This window comes from Triticum aestivum, chromosome 1B, assembly GCF_018294505.1.
Source record: "Triticum aestivum cultivar Chinese Spring chromosome 1B, IWGSC CS RefSeq v2.1, whole genome shotgun sequence".
Lineage (NCBI taxonomy): Eukaryota > Viridiplantae > Streptophyta > Magnoliopsida > Poales > Poaceae > Triticum > Triticum aestivum.
In genome coordinates, this window is record NC_057795.1 from 578,512,266 (window position 1) to 578,531,189 (window position 18,924).

The following is an 18,924-nucleotide window of genomic DNA, read 5'->3' on the forward strand; positions in this document are numbered from 1 at the left end:
AATAGGTAGATACAAGAAGAAAGAGCAGTGACATTCTAGCAGTTGGTTCAGCAACTCGCACATGATTCAAACAACAATCCGTTTCATCAGTTGAACCAATAGGCAGCAACTCATGTACTTTCCCGATGACTACCGGTTTATGGCATATCAATATTGAAGATACTGACTGGACCCGGGAAAGTTGCAGCCTGAACCGTAGGTGCCTGGGCAGGACGAGCAGAGGCGATGGGCTGAAGCTAGGGCTAGAGGAGGAAGAGCTTCTGTAGCGGCAGAAAGCCTTGGAATGAGATTATTAGGCCCAAAAAAAAAGTAGACCAGGTTCAGACTTGCTCATCTCACCTGATGAATCAGGTGCGAATCTGACGACCCAAGTTGCCATTGAGCGTTTCATCACTACGATGGCCTTTTTTCAGTGTGGGGTGAGAGAGGCTCGAACTCTCGACCTCAGGATCACTCTCAGCTATGAGACCTACGCGCTAGCCAACTGCGCCACCACCCCACTTGTTGTCTTGAAAGCGAAACAAACTCCCTTGTTAAAAAGCAACAGTACAACCAAAGCTCTCTAGTTTTACATGAACAAGATCATTACATCTGTGTGGGAACAGTAGGCAGGAAAATTGGCGTTGCAGGAGATTCAGGAGCCTCAAGTGTGGATGTTGGGCTCAGGACCCATCCGGTCACGTCCTGGTCTTCAGTGGAGAGGAATGGCGAAGGCTCAGCTCTCCCAACCCTGCTTGGTGCCCTCAGCAGCCGCTGGATGTGATTCAGAGAGCATCCATCTTCTCCAGCATGTTCTTGATTGAGTTTAAAAGCAGAGACCAAATCTGTTTCAAAGACAACCAAGTGGCACCATTAAAAACCAAAGGACAGCTGCAGCAGCAGTGTTGAAAACATCAACCTTTTTTGTTTTGTCAGCTATCCAATATGATGAGATAGAAGCAAAGGAAACGTCAAAATGCATGTCAAAGAATGATCTAATTTCAGCCCAAACCATTTGAGCCACTATGCAATCGAAAAATAGACGCTGCACCCTGTATTGTTCAGAACAGAAACATAGTTTAGAGGCTTGTTCATATTTCTTTTCTGCAAATTGTCTCCAGTCATAATCTTATTGTAAGAGGCAAGCCACAGTATTGCAATCTGGCTGCCTGCACGATGATCATGCCGCACAGATGAGTTTAGTTTTCAATGTTAAAGCTGGCTTCAGGTGCCTTTTTCTCTGTACATGTCCAGAAAACAAAGCATGAGCTTCAGATGTTAATCCCAACCAAATAGTGCAGCGGAATTAATCCCGAAGCATTTTTTTAGTCTCTTCTCTTTCTTGGCACGTTAGGAAAAAGACGCGTCTCCCAGCAATAGAACAATAAATTCATCATAGTGTATTCTTAAAGATGAACTCAAAAAAGTGCCCAGACTATTCCAACTTCCAAGCTACTGTACCATGTATTTTAGGCAATGTATCATGTGAAATTCCAATCTTTGTGAGCCTGAACATCGGTGCGTGGGCAGGAGGAGCAGGGAGTAGGGAGTTATTTACCCAAAACCATCACATTATGGGATAGGGTAACAGATCAGTACCACATTTGAGGCAAGACAGGGCACAAAAAACCACCAACAATGGGGCTAATCTGTAACGCGGAACACTGACGCTGCGTTTTAGCCCAGAAAACAGCGAATCCGACAGGTGGGTCCCGCCTGTCGGGCTGACGTGGCAAATACCAAGCACACACAAAAAACTTTGACTAGCTGAGGTGGCAGATGAGCTGCGGGCCCCACCTGTCATTGACTACATGGTCATCTTCATCACATCTCTCTTTCTATGGAGCATTTTGTCGAGCAGCTTGTGCGCGGCGAGCCATATCTGCTGATGCAAGTCGAGAGCTCCATGGCCATGGCAGCCGAGGCCCTACCCGACGTCAAGATCCTCCTCTCCCTTTTCCTCTTCTTCTGGAGCTCGCTCCCGTCCTCCAGCCCTCTCCCCGCTGTTGTCCGAGAGCTAGCCGTCGACGCCGCTCCGCGCTAGCGTGGCCACCGCCGTAGTTTTGCCGACAAATAATGTCCCAGAGCTTTGCCACCTCGCGCTGGTCATCCTCAACGACGAACAAGAGCCGAGACGCCGCAGAATGACAGAATCCATCGCGTCTTCAACCTCGGAGCTGCCGGCCGCCGGCAGCGAATTCGCCACCTTCAGAGCACCCCCGGCCTCGACGGCCTGCTCATCTGAATCACCATGATCCCCTCTCCGTCTACCCCTTTCCCCCATTGTCAATTTGTTCCATAACTAGTTCGTCTGCCATGCCCGAGAGCTCCCGCTGTCGTGCCTTTCCAATCTCCACCGCCGTCGTTTGAGCACGAATTGGTCGCGTCTGAGCACCGTACCGAGATGCTAGAGCTCGCAGGAGGCCATCTGGACAATTAGGCCGCTCGGTTGCAAGCTGTAACCCGGCGCTCGCGCAAGCCGGAGCTCCGCCGCCGCCCAGCTCGCCATCTTCAACTCTGCTGGCCATCCTAGCACTTTCCACCACCACCAGTCGATGTGCACGGTCACCAGCATCCTATAAAACGCAGCCTAGCGTTGAATGGTTGCCGGAATCGTCACGGCTAGCGGCGGCTGCAGCCTGCAGGAGTGCTCCTGGTCTCGCCGGCGGTGGCGGCCAGGGCGGCTGCGGGCCTGCGTGCGTGCCACGGCCAGGGGCGACTGCAAGTGCGCGTGCGTGCCACGACCAGGGGAGATGGCAGGCGTGCATGGATGCCTACGCGCAACCGAGGTCAGCCATGCCTGACGGGAACGGCCAGAAGAGAGGAGAGAGAGACTAGTCAACCTGCCCACGTGCAAAAATTTTTTGCCACATCATCCCGACAGGCAGGCCTCACCTGTCGGTTTTGTTGTTGTCTCGACTAAATTCGAACATCAGTGCTCCGCGTTACGCATTAAGCGCAAAACCGGTGGTTTTTTTTTATCTGGTCCAAATATGGTATCAAATTGTTACCTTAGCCCCAAATGGTTTTCGGTAAATAACTCGGGAGTGGGAGAGAGGAAGGCGCAGCAGTGGAGGAGATTACATATTGTGCAGAACCAAAAATTTAAAAGGATGAGACCAGGTTCAGAGTTGCTCATGAGTCAATCTGATGACATGTGGCGACCCAAGTTGCCACTGAGCATTTCATCACAACTATGGTCTTTCTTTTTTTGTTGGGTGAGAGAGGCTCGACCTCAGGATCACTCTCATTTATTTTAGCTACGCCTACGCGCTAGCCAACTGCGCCACCACCCTTCTGTTATGTTATAAGAGCGAAACAAACGTCCTTGTTGAGAAAGAGGACCATTGGGCATTCCAAGTCGTAGACGTAGATGGCACATTACGGTTCCGGTTTCTGGTTATCTATACTGGCAATATAGTTTCACGGCGTGTTCGTTCCTCAGTATACTGCCAACTTGTATGTACTATTTAATGCCACACGGCGAAAATTCAATGATGCCTGTGTCTTGCCAATTTCCATTCAGTTAAAAGCTCCCTTATCAACAGCCGGATGAGATTTAACACAACTTATATAAACCCTCAGGTTGTAACAGCTAGACGACATATACAGCACAACTTGCTTTGTACCGACGACCGAGATCCGCGGTACAACAACAAACCCATAGTGTGTGTGCAGCTGTTTAACACTGCCATATATAGATAGATGCAGGCAGGCACCTCAGCCCCTCGGCCCTGGTCAGTCTCAGCCGAGGCAGCCCTGCCCCTGCATCGTCCCACTGTTAGTTAGCAACTGATTAACATGTCTGGCTGTGGCTGGCATTTTTTTCGGATGATGCATGCGCTTGCTTACCTAGAGCCGGCGACGGTCTGGCGACGATGAAGGTGGCTGCCATTGCAGTACGCAGAAGGAAGAGGCACCCCGGCCCGGCCAGTATATATACCGCATCATCATTCATCAGGGGCCGTCCAATGGGGCTACTAACTGGCTGTGGCTGGCACCTTTGTCACCACAGATTCGTGTTGGAAAAGTCGCCGGTGCGAGGTTAGTTAGACGCGCCCAGACATTCAGATCCAACTTGAGTCGTGGCGGAAGCAAGCAGGCGTCCAACTTGTGTTTCTCCAACGAATAATGAAAGCGAGCAGGCCTCACAAGCATCACAAGTTCAGAAGAGGGTAGGGTTGCACTAGGCAACAAGATGGCCGCGCGGAAAGATGATGGACGCGGTGTGCGTTTTTAGCTGCCCCGGAGGCGCGCAGGTAACACATGCTTCGCCTTGGATTTATACCTGATCAGAGAAAACGGACAAGAACGAGTCCGGGAAATGCTTTGGCGCATGCCGATCCTTCGCAGCAGGAGCGGTGAGCACCAGTGGCGAAGCTAGAAATTGTGTGAAGCCTGGGCAAACTTGAGCCTAGCTATAAAATAGCTTCAAACATCTGAGTTTGATCCGTCAGTGAAATATGAAGTCAAAATATAAGCATAGTAGTCGTGTAAATGTAATTTTTAAGTAAACTATTATATAACATATTAATGTTCAGTTTCATCGAACAAAATAAAGCTGAGACTTAGACAACATAAGTCTACAATGAGGCCATGCATAGGACCAAATCCCATAGGTCTCGGGGTCCCTTCCACCCTTCTATTATCGGTTTCCGGATGTGAGCTAGATGTAGAGCTTGGATTTGAATATTGCTTTGACCACCATGTTGCTATACAATTATAGTCATCCAAATTAGCTTCCAAACGTCCTAGAAAACGTTACAAGATAAAAAGAAGGATTTGTAGTGAAAATAAAGTACGTGTTGTAACCTGTGAGTGTGTTCAAAGTAAAGAACTTTAGAGAATAGAGACGTCAGATAAAACATACCAATAATATGCTAAAGAAAATCACGAGGGAAAATTCTTGTGGTAAGTGTGAGTGCTTGCTCTACTAACCAAATTTTACCATCTATGAAATTCAGTAATTTCAAAATTAAAGTTAACATGTAACTATCTAAAACAAATCCATAAACCAAAGACTAGACTTTTGAGGCCGTGATCATCACCGGAGGTCAATTCCCCATCGGCTGACCTCAAAATTTAAGCCCTAAATCTACCAATTTCCAAATCAGTTAGTAGTCTTATTTGATCATCATAAAGAGGATGAGATGACGAGTCATTGAGGATGTAAGCCGTTCCTGAAAATGGATTCGCTCTGCCCAGCACTTCCTCTACACCAAGGCCTGCCTCTGCTTGTCGCCAATCTGTCTCACAATACATACAAACGGACAGCTAAAGTGCAGATAAGTGTTGTGATTGCTCGTGTTCCTCTCAAGTAATTATTCTGGAAGAAGCAAACTTAGCACCCCATGACTGTTGAACATTATGCTTGATATAGGCCAAGTTTTTTTTTTAAAAAGTACAAGTGTGAAAAAATAACTTACATAATATTCCGGTTCATTATTATAAAAACATCATTAAGTTTGTGTTAACTTAAATTTACCCCTATGATTGTCAATAAAATAAATAGTAATAATTTCACCAGAAGAGATCTTAGCTGCAAATTCTCTTTTGATGTATATTATCGTGCTTTTCGAAGCAAGTCGCCTCACATTTTACTTCAAGAAATCAAATTATCATGTTTAACAAATAAATAAATTTTGTCGTGTTTGGCGACTTTTTCTCTAATGCATCAGATATCTTATGGCTAACAGAATTAAATCTAAGTAATATTTTTGGTATGCACAAGATTAGATTTGAGAGATATGAGCGTAGACAGTACTAGATATTAGGATGTTTTGAGTCTAAGTAATAGGTATTAGGTGGTGTTAGATAGTGCTATCCTTGGCTTTGCTCCTTGGGTGGAGTTAGCCCATTACTTAAATATTAGTCGGACACTTTGTAGAAAATTAACTAGCCCATTGTTACCCCTAAAAATAAGCTAACCCATTGTTTATCACACACGTGCATCCGTGGACCCTTTTTGAATCAATCCGTGCATGCACCGGTGCCCAGGTATATCTGGCCATGGGCCGGGCCGGGCCGGGCTTGGGCTGGGCCTGAAAAAGCCCATGGCAGAAAACTGAGGCCCAGGCCCTCTCAAGCCCTACCATCGGGCCTACTTTTCAAGCCCAAGCCCGGCCCATCTGGTAAAATGCCCTGAAAAGCCCTTAGGGCTTAGGGCCATGGGCCGGGCCTCTTCCTTAAAATGCCAATATGCCAAGCCCAAGCCCGTCCAGGCCCTGCTGGTGGGCTCAAAACTCAGGCCCAAGCCCGGCCCACGAGCAAGCCCATCGGGTGTAGGCCCTGAATTTTAGGGCCGGGCCTGGGTGGGCCGACAGGGCCGGGCCTGAGATGGCCAGGACTATGCCCAGGTAAACCACGACTAGCAGTAAAATCTGCCCATTGTTTATCATGCATGTACAATGTCTCACAGCCAACGAGCCCGGGCAAGTGCCCGGAGTGGCTGGGCGCTGGCTCCGCCCCTGGTGAGCACCGGTGATGGAGAACGCGACGCGGTGAGGCAGTGCTGCCAATCATCTCATTTCACTCTCGATCTAAATCAGGTTCAAGTTTTTCATCGGGGGGGTGGGCACCGATGATGGGTTTTCGTAGCCGATGGAGAACGCGGTGAGGCAGTGCTGCCAATCACCTCAACCTTAACGGAGCAGCGCCATCTCTGCATAGGCATAGGCTAAGGCAGAGGATCGATAGCGAAGGTAGAGCTTGGACGCAAGCAAGATTACTCAAATTGATGCAATGAATTTGAGTGCTATGTAGAAGGGATTTCTACTACTCGCAAAAAAGAGAGAGAGAGAAGGGATTTCTACTGACCATTGCAAACTGCAGGATTTGCAAGCTCTTGGGTAGTATGAACACACCGGGATCTCCTTCTCCATCAATGACGTCACAGCGCACAAACATTACAAGCGGTGAGACGAGATATCGAGAGGACAAGACAAGGGAATCAGGGAAGTTACGGGCCGGAGCTATATCTGGCTTATAGCGATGTATGCTCAGCTCGTACGGGTTTTTCCGTGCTCGCTACGGTACAAGACCGGCCCGTTAGGGCCATACTTTTGGGCGGCTTAAAAAATAAGCTACCGCTCCCCGGTTTAAAAAATAACCTTTTTTTATACTTCTAAATTAGTTTTTTGTTGATAAAGGGCGATTTTATTAATTCAAAATGTAGCATCAAGAGGATACAAAGCATTATGAGTAACACCCGGCCTCTGCATAACTAGGATGCACACAGCCAAATTTGAAAGTTCAACCAAAACAATCATCAAATAAAAACCGACAAAACGGCAATAGTAGAGTCCTATAGACCGACACTATGCCTATGTCGAAGGAGGTGGTGGGTCGATCCGAAGGTTATGCTGCCACCCATGTCGGGAAAAAACCTCCATAGCCACCTGCTCCAATCGCGTACACACCACCTTGAACAGCGGTTGGTACTCCGGTCGTTGTAGAATAGACCACGTACGTAGCGAGTGCGTACATTAGTTATCCCATAATTAGTTTAGAATCCCCATGAATATAAGAAGCGGCTTATGGGAGAAGCTGGGAGTAAGCCGCCCAAAAGAACTGGCCCTTAGTTCGCTCGCTCGTTGCGTTTGATCCGTTCACTTCGCTAGTTCCTTCAGCTTTTTCCTTTTCCCTTTTTTCTTTTTCTTTCCTTTTCTCTATTTCTTCAATAGCTTTCTTCAATTTTATGTTTTTCTCTGTTTTTTCTCCAGTTTAATTGTTTTCACCGCTTTACTTTGTTTATTTACCGGTTTTCAGAGTTTTTTCTTTTCTTTTCTTTCTTTCTTTTTTTGCTCGTCGGTTTTTTTTGGTTTTTCTTTTTTCAACGTTATACACTTTTTTCTTTTGTTTTTCACCGGTTTTCTTTCGTTCTTCACTATACTTTGGTTATCTTTGTTTTGTTCACCTTTTATTTTCATTTCTTTGATTTTTTTGTCGATGTTCATCGGTTTAATTATTGTTCAACACACGTTAACTTTTCTTTTCTGTATACATTCAACATTTTTCATATACATCAAAAATATTTTTATGTACTTGTTAATCATTTTTTAAATACATGATTAACAATTTCAAAAAACTTATATTTTGAAAACTGAAATAAAACCAAAGAAATAAAGAAAACCATAAAAATGAAGAAATCCATAGAAAATAATAAAAGGGAAGAAAACAAAAGTTTGTGAAAACTGAGAAAGAAATCAGGAAAATCAATGAAAACTGAATTTATAATGAAGAAGAACGTTTTTTTTAATAAAACCTTGTGAAAAAAGAAAGAAAAAGGAAAAATCTATAGCAAGCGAACCTACAACAAATGGTAGCGAGCAAAGGGATCAAACCTAAACTAATAGGCCGGCCCATATGCTCACAACCTTCCTCCCGTCTCGCTTAAGGCGATACATAGCTCTTGCGCATCTTGCTTTTTTTTGAGAAACACTGGCGCATCTTGCTAAAAGCGAGATATGAAAAAATCACTAATTAAGGAGCACTCTTTGCAAATGTCACTCCCATCTTCCCAGGTGGCGACAAGTGGAGCACATGATGTGCACCACTTGATGCAACTGGGGAATTTTTCCTTTTCTCATAGATCCGTTTATTCAGACATTTTATCTCTTAAATCGTGCATCCAAATCTTGAACCTTTTATTCAAAACGTTTCATAGTCCCAGTTTGGTTTTTAGATCCGTTTGTTTAAAATGTTTCATATTCTCATCTTGGATTTCTTGCTCGAGATCTTCAAAACTAGATCATATGTTCATAGATTCTGCCGAACTTCTTTTTTCACGAAAAAAGCGAACAAAAAAACTGATCCGGGAGTACCTTTTTTTTTCTGGAAGAGGCACAAATGTGCTTCTCACGGAAGCAAATCCGTGCCTCCACAAGAAGCAAACCCGTGCCTCTGGTGGAAGGAAAAAAACTTGCCTCTCAGAAACGAAAAAAACGGCAAGGCCGTGCCTCTAGCGAAAGGAAAAAAAGAAAAGGCTTTTTTCCGTTTCTGAGAGGCAGGGCCGTGCCTCTTGCAGAAGGAAAAAAAATTGCCTTTTCACGCAAAGAAAATGTTTATTTTTAGAAAAAAATGTCCAAAAACTAAGAAAGACCGGTGGAAAACCATAAAGCCAAAAAAACCCGAGAAAACCATCTCAAAAGCCAAAAATATGTGCGGAAAAACAAAAACAAAAAGTCAGAGGGCCTAGAGTGCAACATGTGGCGGCGACTGAGAGTGCGCCAAGTGGCGTGATCTCAGCCCACCCCGAGGTGGCCCTTGCGGGGCTCCCGAACGAGCAGTTGCTCCTGAGATATGGGCGCCCCACCCCCTTGATGCTGCTTAGGTTAGGGCCGGCCCATTTAGCCGTTTCCGTTTATTTCTCTGTCTCTTTTTAATCTTTTGCTTTCTCTTTCGACTTTCATTTTTCTTTCCTTTTTCATTTACCATTTTTTCATAGCTTCATTTTTCCTTGCAAATCTGGGAACATGTTTAAATTATTTTTTTGAAATCTGGAAACATGTTTTTCAAATTGGTGAACCTTTTTTGAAATTCGATCATTATTTCAAATCGGTGAACTTTTTTTTAAAATCATTTTTTCATTGAATTCACAATTTGTTCGTCAAATTAAAAAATATTCGTCAATAAATGTTCTCAAATACAAAATTTGTTCATAAATAAAAAAATGTTCATTTTATTTATCTATTTTTCAAGAATTTCAAAAAATGTTCATTGAATTGAATTTTTTTTCATTATTACAGAAAATACTCATTGAAATACATAAAATGTTCATCCATTTAATTTTTGTTAATGAAAATATAAAAAATATTCATCCAATATCAAAAAATAAATTCATCAAAATTTAATAAATATGAAAATTTTAGAATTGTGAATTCTTTTTTTTGAAATTCATGAGTATTTTAAAAAATTAGTGAACATGTTTACAAATCCCGAACTTTTTCTCAACTACCGAACTTTTTTCAATGAAGCAAAATAAAGGAAAAAGTAGAAAAAGAAACAAAAAGAAACGAGAAAAAACAGGAGCCCCAGAGACATCGCCGTGCCCGAAGTTACGACCTAGCTGGGTGATTTCTCCAAAATGACTACACTTGCATAACCATTCGCTAATGGGCTTGACCTTCTTCGAGGTTTTTTCTTTGAGACATGGTTGTGGGGAGTAAAGACATACTTGGGACCGGACCCCTAAAATTCAGGGGCCTTGTGTGGTTGCGCCTATTGCACATGCACAGGGCGGGGCGTGCTATCATCTCTGACACAATGATCATGCTGCATGGCCAGATGAGACAAGTGAACCTAGGCTCTGGCTTCTCACCACCGGGTGACTTTTTTTTCTTCTCTCGGTACATGTTCAGAAAGTTAAGAATGAGCTTTGGGTGTTACGATCCCAAAGAAAACAGTATGAGCTTCGACTTCTTCGGCCAACAAGGCCCAACTGGGCACATATGTTGCTTGCCTTATGAAGCCGTCGATTTGGAAGATTTGGGCGCCGCCTAAGCAAAATTGTTTTTGCAAGCCTTGTCATTCAAGATCGAGTGTGGACGGCGGATAGGATTCAACGTCGCGGATGGCCAAATTGTAATTTATGTCAACATTGTAAGCGAGAACGGGAGAAGGCGGCTCATCTTCTTTTCAAGTGCAGATACACAAGGCGGATTTGGTATGCCATCAAAAGTTGGCTTAATCTAGCGTACATCAACTTGGACAATTGGAGCAATTTTAACTCGGTCAAAGATTGATGGTACTACACGGTAAATGCCAACAGTAATGTGAGGAAAGGTGTCTCGTCCATGGTTATATTGGCTTCATGGGAGATTAGGAACTAGAGAAATGCAAGTCTTTAGAAACGTCGCAATGTGGCGTACTGGTGTGAGGCCCGGTGTAAAAGCAAGTAGGATTAAGGTGGAGTCCAACAGTAAGCATTTGAGATCTCGGTAACTTGTAAAATTGTTCTTAATTAATGAGACAAGGTAAAACTTTTGTCTCTGTTTTAAAAAAAATACAATAAAATTGATGTCCGTTCGGTTCAAAACTACCATGCAGCCGTCTAACCGAATGCTTCATAGTGGTCCATGATTAAGCAAAAAACGAAAATTCAAGACAGATTAACATTTGTTCAGTTAACCCCCTGAACTCAGGTGGGGATGTGACGAGCCAAGTTGTCACAGAGCTTTTCATCACTACAAGGTTGTTTTTAGTAACGCAGGTGAGAGTAGAAGCTCAAGCTATGAGGCCTGCGCTAGCCACCCAATTTTGTTAATGAAGCGAAACAATGTTTATTATCGTGGTTACAGTTGAGCTACACATGAAGCGAGAACACGGAAGACCATACTATGCTCATTCATATGCCGGCACATAAATTTGAAGGCCAATTTGTTTCCTTTAGTTTACTGCCAACTTCTGTGTAGTACCTGCATTGCAGCATTGCATCTAACACCACAATGAGAGAAATTAAGGGATGCATGTATCTTCCCATGCAGTTAAACTCCCTGAAGAGCTGGACGAGATTTAACAGAACTGAAATAAATTAGGTGTGCTGCTTTGGGATCTTACTTAGAACCCCAGCCGGATGAGATAGATTAACAGTTTAATACAGCTTAACTTGCTTCGTACTGGTAATCAGGTTTGTGTTAATTAAACTTCCAGTTTGACTACGGTATATTTGCAACATATACCCGGCCCTGCCCACAGTGTTGATGCAAGCCTTGCACACGACTCATCAGCCAGTAAGATTCCATGCCCCTGCCAACAGTACGTGTTGATGCAAGCCTTGGACACAACTTCAAGTTCAGTGATCTTCTCCCTTATCTCACTTGGGTTGGTAATGTTTGCCTTCAGTTTGCTGGTGGAGCTTTGGATGGCGAGATTGGATGTGTCCCAAGGATGTCGTGCATGTAAGGTTTAGGAGGATATTTATCTTCTCTTGGTTTAATTCGTTCATGCATATACATAACTGCAAGATCCGCATTTTTCCTATTTGGAGTTCATAAATATATGATTGATCAGAGGATATCTCGGCATAATTCATACTTCTACATTTGTATAAGCAACTGTGGTATGGATATTGTTGCCCAATCACCCCTAAGCTAAGGGAGAATGTAACTGACTTCATGAACTATGCCTTTAGATAGTCTTATCAAAAACTTGCTCGTGGTTTTTGCCCTACCGTGTACAGTAAAAAAGACTTGCTCGCGCTAGACTTGCCAGCTCTAACACACCATAAACACAGGGAGTTACAATATATATGAAAATATTTTTTTTTGAAATATATGCACAATACAACTTGCCATAAAAACGCCCTAATAGAAAATAAACGACCATATATTGCGTTGTTCACAGATAATAAAAGCGTAATGAAGAAATATGAGGAAGATAAAAAGTTTGACTCAACCACATCACTTTATTGTCCAATAACCTTCAATATATGTATTAGTTATCAAAGACCAACTATGTCTAGGTTCTTATTCTGAAACAACAACAATATATATTTCTTAAACAAGTCTAAGAAATGTCCACTTAACAAGTTGAAGAAACCATTCTAAATACCCCCAACGGTTAACAACAACAACAACGAAAACAATTTGAGAAAAGTAATTCCTGCTCAGGTCTCCCATAAAATTCCTACTACATCACCATGTTGACTATTTCAGTTGAATCCAATGTAGTAGATTCCCGTTGCGGAGTAGGTGCTGATGTAGGAATACCTATGTGCATCCTCTGCGGGTGATGATCCAAGCATGACATAGGTTGCATATGTAGCGAAGGTATTTGATCCTGGATCTGGAACGCCAGAGCTGGCTCGGGGATGTAGTTGTTGTTCACATCAAAATTTGTTGTTGTGGGAGGGAGGTAGTTAAGTGAGGTGTTCTGGGTTGGCAATGGATTATCACAGATACCGTTCAATGGGGAGCCACTGAAAGGAATCCCGAGAGATGATATGCTAGACATTGCTTGGGGGAAATTGTTGGTGCATGTAACCCTCTTCATAGTTTCCTCGGCCATCTTTACCTGCAATGCAATCATGTTAAATGTTAAACACCTACACAAGTTAATATATTATCTTCAATGAAACCATATTTTTTTTCTTTCTTTAGAGCTGAATGTAATCTATTGTGTCGTTGCATTGGTTGTCACCATTCAGGAGTTGATTCGTCACTACACTTAATGCAAGAATCTCATGGAGAAGAAGGATAAACATTTGTGGTCATCAAGACTTGGTATCCATGCCTCTCCATTGGATGCATGGAATCACCTAAGTATTTGAACCTTTCAGGTCTACATCACCATCTTCGCGCCTTTTTCTCGGGTATATTAATTTTTGTTCATACTTCGTTTCCACAGTTGCCTAGATTGTTTGTAATGTTCTTGCAACTTTCTGGATTGCTCGCATCACATAAAATTGTCAATATAGAATTACACTAAAAGACCTTTCATGTCAACAATATCATCAAAATGATATATCCTTTATATAATTTGATAGTCGCCTATCCACCCCTCAGTCCAATCAACACTATTGATCCTTCAAATTTTCACAACATTTAATTGGGGTACTAAAACTCATTGCAGCTATGCGCATTGACACATGTTTGCTAGTGGATAATTCAGAATTCAATATGTAACACACCAATGTAGAAGCAAGACATACCTTTGCTTCTAGGGTTTCAACATTTGCCTTTAGTACCCTATTGTCAATAGAGATATTGACGTATCTGTGACTTACATCTGCAAGATGTCTCATCAAAGAGTTATTTGCGACTCTTAATAGTGAGACCTGTATTGTTTTAGCAGTAGTCATCAGATTCCTTGCTCACATAGTATGCAGTTTTGATTTTGAGAAGTAAAATATTGCTTAAAGTGTCAGACCTGCTCCTCTAGTTCCTTCGCATGAGCTGCTTTTCTACTCCTTGAGCGTCTCGCCGAATCCCTGTTAGATTCTTTCCTGAAATCATATAAGGAATGTGCTCAGATGGCAGGACTTGAGGGCTAGACGACAACAAAAATAGATGTTCACGAATGTTTGCCAATTAATATGACAATCGGTATTGGTGTATTTGGCATATGATGTAATTCAATGTAACATTTTCATTGACGTGCATGAGACATGCACACCCCTTTCAATAAGAAGAGGTGTAAAACTGCATGAGATAAAAAATTGTAGTTTGTGATCACGACAGACTCCACCAAAAATCCTAAACATGCTAAATCAGGTTGCACATCATGTGGTACATATACCAGTCTGTAGCAACACTCCACCAAGGTGCCAACAACAAGAAAATAAGATATGTCTAGTGAGTCTTCTCACACAAATATCAATTCACCTTCCATATGCATGGCTGATTGCGTGGATATGTTTCAAATTAATCTGTACCACTCTATGGATAATAGTGCATAAAAACGTGTTCTCAAGTTCATGCCAAGGTGCATGAAAATTATCAAAATTTCGGATATAATCTAAGGTACATGCCAAGTCCATCCAGTACAAAGCCACAAAGAAACTACCAAAATTGATGTAGGGAAAACTAAAGATAAAACAATACAGATATCTCCACATAAGGAAAAAAACATTGGACACACGAGTTACAGTACAAAATGTAGGATTGAATGGAAGGACCACGAAATAAATATACAACATATTTTACCTCTTATTCGCTTTCTCTGCACTAATATGCATAGTTCCAATTGTTTGTGCCTCCCCTTCCATATCACCATCTGATGGTGATGGCTCCAATGAGGAAGAGCTAAGTTGATGCAAACTGACATCTGCAGCACCACATTTTCAAAAAGGGGCGCTTTATTACTTAAAAGGTTTAAGCATTACACCCGGCCCCTGCATAACTAAGATGCACACAGCCAACAACGTCCTCACAACAAGCCAAAATAAAAGAATAAGGCGATATACAAGGAAAAATGAATTATATATAACGCCTAAACTGAAGGTGGCCCAATCCTAAGATCATACTGTCACCCACGTTGGATAAAAATATCCCTCGCCGTAGCCTCCAATCGTGTACACGTCTCTATAAATAGATCTCGATTCTCCACTCGTTGTAGAAAGGACCATAAACAGTAAAGCATCACATGACATTTGTGGCACGTGAATCTCATTACCTATATGCACACGAATAGTAAAGCAAAACAACTATATATGAAAACAAGTGATGCGTGTTCAAAAAAAAAAAACAAGTGATGCACAGTCAACTTAGCTTAGCATATATTATTCTATAATATTGTCTCATAAGTAGTGAATCAGACGTAACTAGGAACAATTGAGTACCTCCGGTGTGGTTTTCTGAGCCTTGGATGGAATCTGAATTTTGCGATGCTCCATTGTCATGGGAGCTTTGTGGGCAAATTCCCCGAGTGGTCTGTACATGGGTGGACATGTCAAAAGTGAAAGTTAAACATGAAAGATGCACAGTTAATATTTTAAGGACACGGAAACAAAGAATTTCTTGAGGGAAATATTTAAACAAAGTGAAAAGTATATCTCTTCCCTCCGTATGTAAAATTCCACACATGTTAACCCTAACTCCAATATCTTCCTGTTGTCGCCACAAGCCCACAACCCTCCTAATCGATGCCTTTTCCAGCTCGTGAGAACTGACAAAAATGTACCTCTTTTCAAAATTTAGTAAAAAAGATACCATTCTGGAACTTTTACCAAGTATATGACTCTTTTCTGCAACGCTAGCTGTTCTTGTTAGGGATGGCGCCAGAGCACCGATGGACACAAAATGGATAGGCTGGTTCACATATGAGGAAATTCGACTTATTTCCAGAAAAGGTGGTGTCACGCTTAGCAAATCTTGAAATATTGCATGCGTATTAATTCGTTGAGCAAATTCGACTTTTTTTTCTAGTAGTCAACTGATGTTTATGATTTTCAAAAAAATCTATCACAATTCAGAAATCGTTTCCTTCATTTGTAACTATCGAGCTGCTATGATGATTAAAATAATAAAGCGATTAGTACTTCGATTAGTAGCGTACCCTCAACATGGCGACGGCGGCGAGATGCGCGTCCAACTTCCGTCTGAGCATCGCGTTGTACGCCACGGGGTCCACCACCGGGCTCGCCGCAGGCGGCGTGGGGATGACCTCCTCCGGGCCCACCATCTCATGGACGTCGTACGGCCTCTTGCGGCTCCCCTCGGCCGTGGGATTAGGGTAAAGCGTCGAAGCTTCGGGGTTCGCCACTGGCGCGGTGGGGACGTTGAGCAGCCACGGCTCGTCCACGAACTTCTGGAAGCACCATTCTGTCGCGCACTCGTTCGTCGCGCACCCGCCGACGACCTCGCCGGCGCCCACTCCTCCGAGTCCTGCGACGAGCATGTGTGCCTCCAGCGGCGGCGACGAGGTCCGGCAGGGGTTAGAGTCGGGCTCGGGCATCGCCTCCTCCAGTGAGAAGAACACGGGCTCCATGGAAGCTTTCCGAAATGGAACTGGGGCAAAGGTGATTGATTAGAACAAAATTGGGCGAGGAATGGTATGGCTTAAACTTTTTAACCCCGTGGGAACCGGCGAAGAGAGGACGGAGATGCCCAATGACGCGGGTGACACACCACGGGTTTTGGCTATGGCTAACCCATGGGTTGTGTGCTGAATGAGATGGGTTGAGGGTGCGATCCTCTCATGTCTATTTTATTTCAGTAGTACTACTACTGCACAAGGTTTTTCTGTCTTGAATACTCGAGATAGATATGACATACAGTACAAATTCAGCTGAACTGATAATGCAGTTTCGGCCGCGGCGCCACGTTAGTCATACTTTCTGTTGTACAAAAGATGTTCACCTATTCCGACGGTCTACCATCGTCTAGACAAGTGTTTTCGTTTCTGAGAGTACATAGAGAAGTGTGATCCACGGAACCTCATACAATGAAATGTTTTGCTTGTCATCTTGCATGAGCTATTACGGTTAACCTTTTCGTCCATGTCCTCTTTATTTAGGTGTTCATGTCTTGTCTCTAGAAACCACAACAAACACATAATAATGTTGTAATGTATGTGCTCGTCTAGCATGACAACGCTAATGCAAACAAATATCCTTTAATGAAAGAACAAAAAGTGTTAACAGAAAGTTTAAAATACGTGTCACTAATGCGCCATGTTTATTTTGACTCGTTGCGATCCATACGCTTCCATGTGATTTACAGGTGTTTCTAACTTTAAATTGTTGTTGTATATGAAAAGGTAACGGAAACACTTAACTTCTAATATACACTATAGCTAGAGTGACAACGGTTGAGTGGAAACCTCCTCGTCTTTGCTCAGGACGAGTTCCTCACACGGGCCACCCTCTTTTGAGAATGATAAATGTGACTTTACCTATTAAATTTATATATTACAGAAATATGTTCTCCGAATATAGGTGACGGACCTTGCGAGTTGGTCGCATTAATATACCTTATATACATGCGTCGCTTACCATTTGACTAACGTGGTCCATACCGGTAGGCCATTATTAGCCACTAGCACGCCGACCGAACGTTTTGGCCGGTCGGCCCCCAATTGTTTGATATGATGATTTGTAGTCGGTCACCGAATCATCTCCTTCCTCTCGCTTTGGTCAACGTGAGCAGGAAATCCCCTCCTTCCTGTTCCCCGTGAGCATCTCTGCTCTCGGTCCCATGCATGTGCGCTCCATCGAGGGGCGGCAGCACCCCGTCCCCTTGCACCGCTACTGGTTGCAGCACCATCATCCAGCCCCCTGCCACCCTTCTGCTGAAGCTTGCAGTCACCGCACGCCGCGTCCATAGCTCGGGAACCAGGCCATTGCAGCTCCGGCCCGGCTGGTTCCATCGCGCGTTCACCATGGTTGGAGCACCATCGGCGCCGCCGCGATCGTTGACTTGCACAGTCGTGCCCAACAAAAAACTTGGAAAGCAGCAAATCCACCATTTGTTGGTTGAAGCAAAAAATTACTCAGTTCCAGCAGAATTGAATACTGGTTCGAGCAAAACAACTCATCAAGAAGAACTCTCGGGGTGATCGATTGTAGCAAAATATAGTTCTAGCAAAATTGAACACCGGTTCTAGCAAAAACAACTTACCAGCAAGAACTCTCGTTGATCGATTGTAGCAAAAAATTATCCAGTTCAAGCAAAATTGAATACTGGTTCCAGGAAATTCATCAGGAGGTTGAAGCTTTACCAACGAATGGTTGCAGCTTTTTGTCGCCGCCCAGGGTGACGGCCGATCCCAGCACGCGGTATCTTCCTCTCTGTGTTGCATGATTGCCGGTTGCAGCAAATGGCGGTTGTCGTTCCGGCAACACCGGATGCTGGTTGTAGCACCAAGGCGTCCGCCCTCGTCTTGTCCATTACCATCAGCCTCAAGGCAGCAAATTTCGTCGTCGGTCGCAACAGCTCCTGCTACCGGTTGCAGCATTAGTGTTCCGCGGTTGTAGCACCGCTGGAAACTGCACCAACCACCGCATGGACATGGTCTTCATGGTGGCGCCACCGCAACATCAGTGACAACCGTGGCAACTCCGGTGGTCGTTGGTTGCCCCTGCTTGTATCATCCCCAGCCGCTGGCTATAGTTCACAGCAGGAATGGCGGGGGGCCTTGAGGTGAGCGGCTCTCGCAAGAGAAAAGTAATCTAATGAGGTGAGGAGGTAGCTCGCCGGTGCAACAGATCGGTAGGATGTGGTGCTCGGCTTGTTTACCAGAGAGACGAGGAAAGGATGAGGAAGAAAGGAAAGAAAATAGTGGACGGGGAAGAGATAAGGCACCGGACGGAGTACCACCAGATTATGTGTCTCCTGGAAGTGAAACGCGCTGGACACGTGCGTGAGGCGGCCAACCCATGCTTTTGCCAGTACGCCGAAGACAAGCGTTTCCCCGTGCCGACATGACTACTCTCATCCATACTTTCATAGTTTCCTAGTCCAACATTTTTCTCTTCCAGTTTTGTATCGACCCAATGTTTGGTATTTT

General features: G+C 43.8%; 1 protein-coding gene and 1 non-coding gene across 2 annotated transcripts; both read right to left on the reverse strand.

Moving 5' to 3' along the window:
• Nucleotides 1-415: 415 nt before the first annotated feature.
• Nucleotides 416-499, reverse strand: TRNAM-CAU (transfer RNA methionine (anticodon CAU)). The gene is given in 2 exon segments: nt 416-451; nt 462-499. It is a non-coding gene; the product is annotated as a tRNA-Met (tRNA).
• An 11,950-nt stretch (nt 500-12,449) lies between these two features.
• Nucleotides 12,450-16,600, reverse strand: LOC543320 (bZIP transcription factor RISBZ2). The gene is made up of 6 exons (XM_044517533.1): nt 15,973-16,600; nt 15,257-15,347; nt 14,622-14,742; nt 13,846-13,921; nt 13,628-13,753; nt 12,450-12,990 (listed from the first exon to the last, which is right to left on the reverse strand). Exons 1-6 carry the CDS (start codon nt 16,402-16,404, stop codon nt 12,607-12,609), a joined length of 1,230 nt encoding a protein of 409 aa, XP_044373468.1. The 5' UTR covers nt 16,405-16,600; the 3' UTR covers nt 12,450-12,606.
• Nucleotides 16,601-18,924: the final 2,324 nt, after the last annotated feature.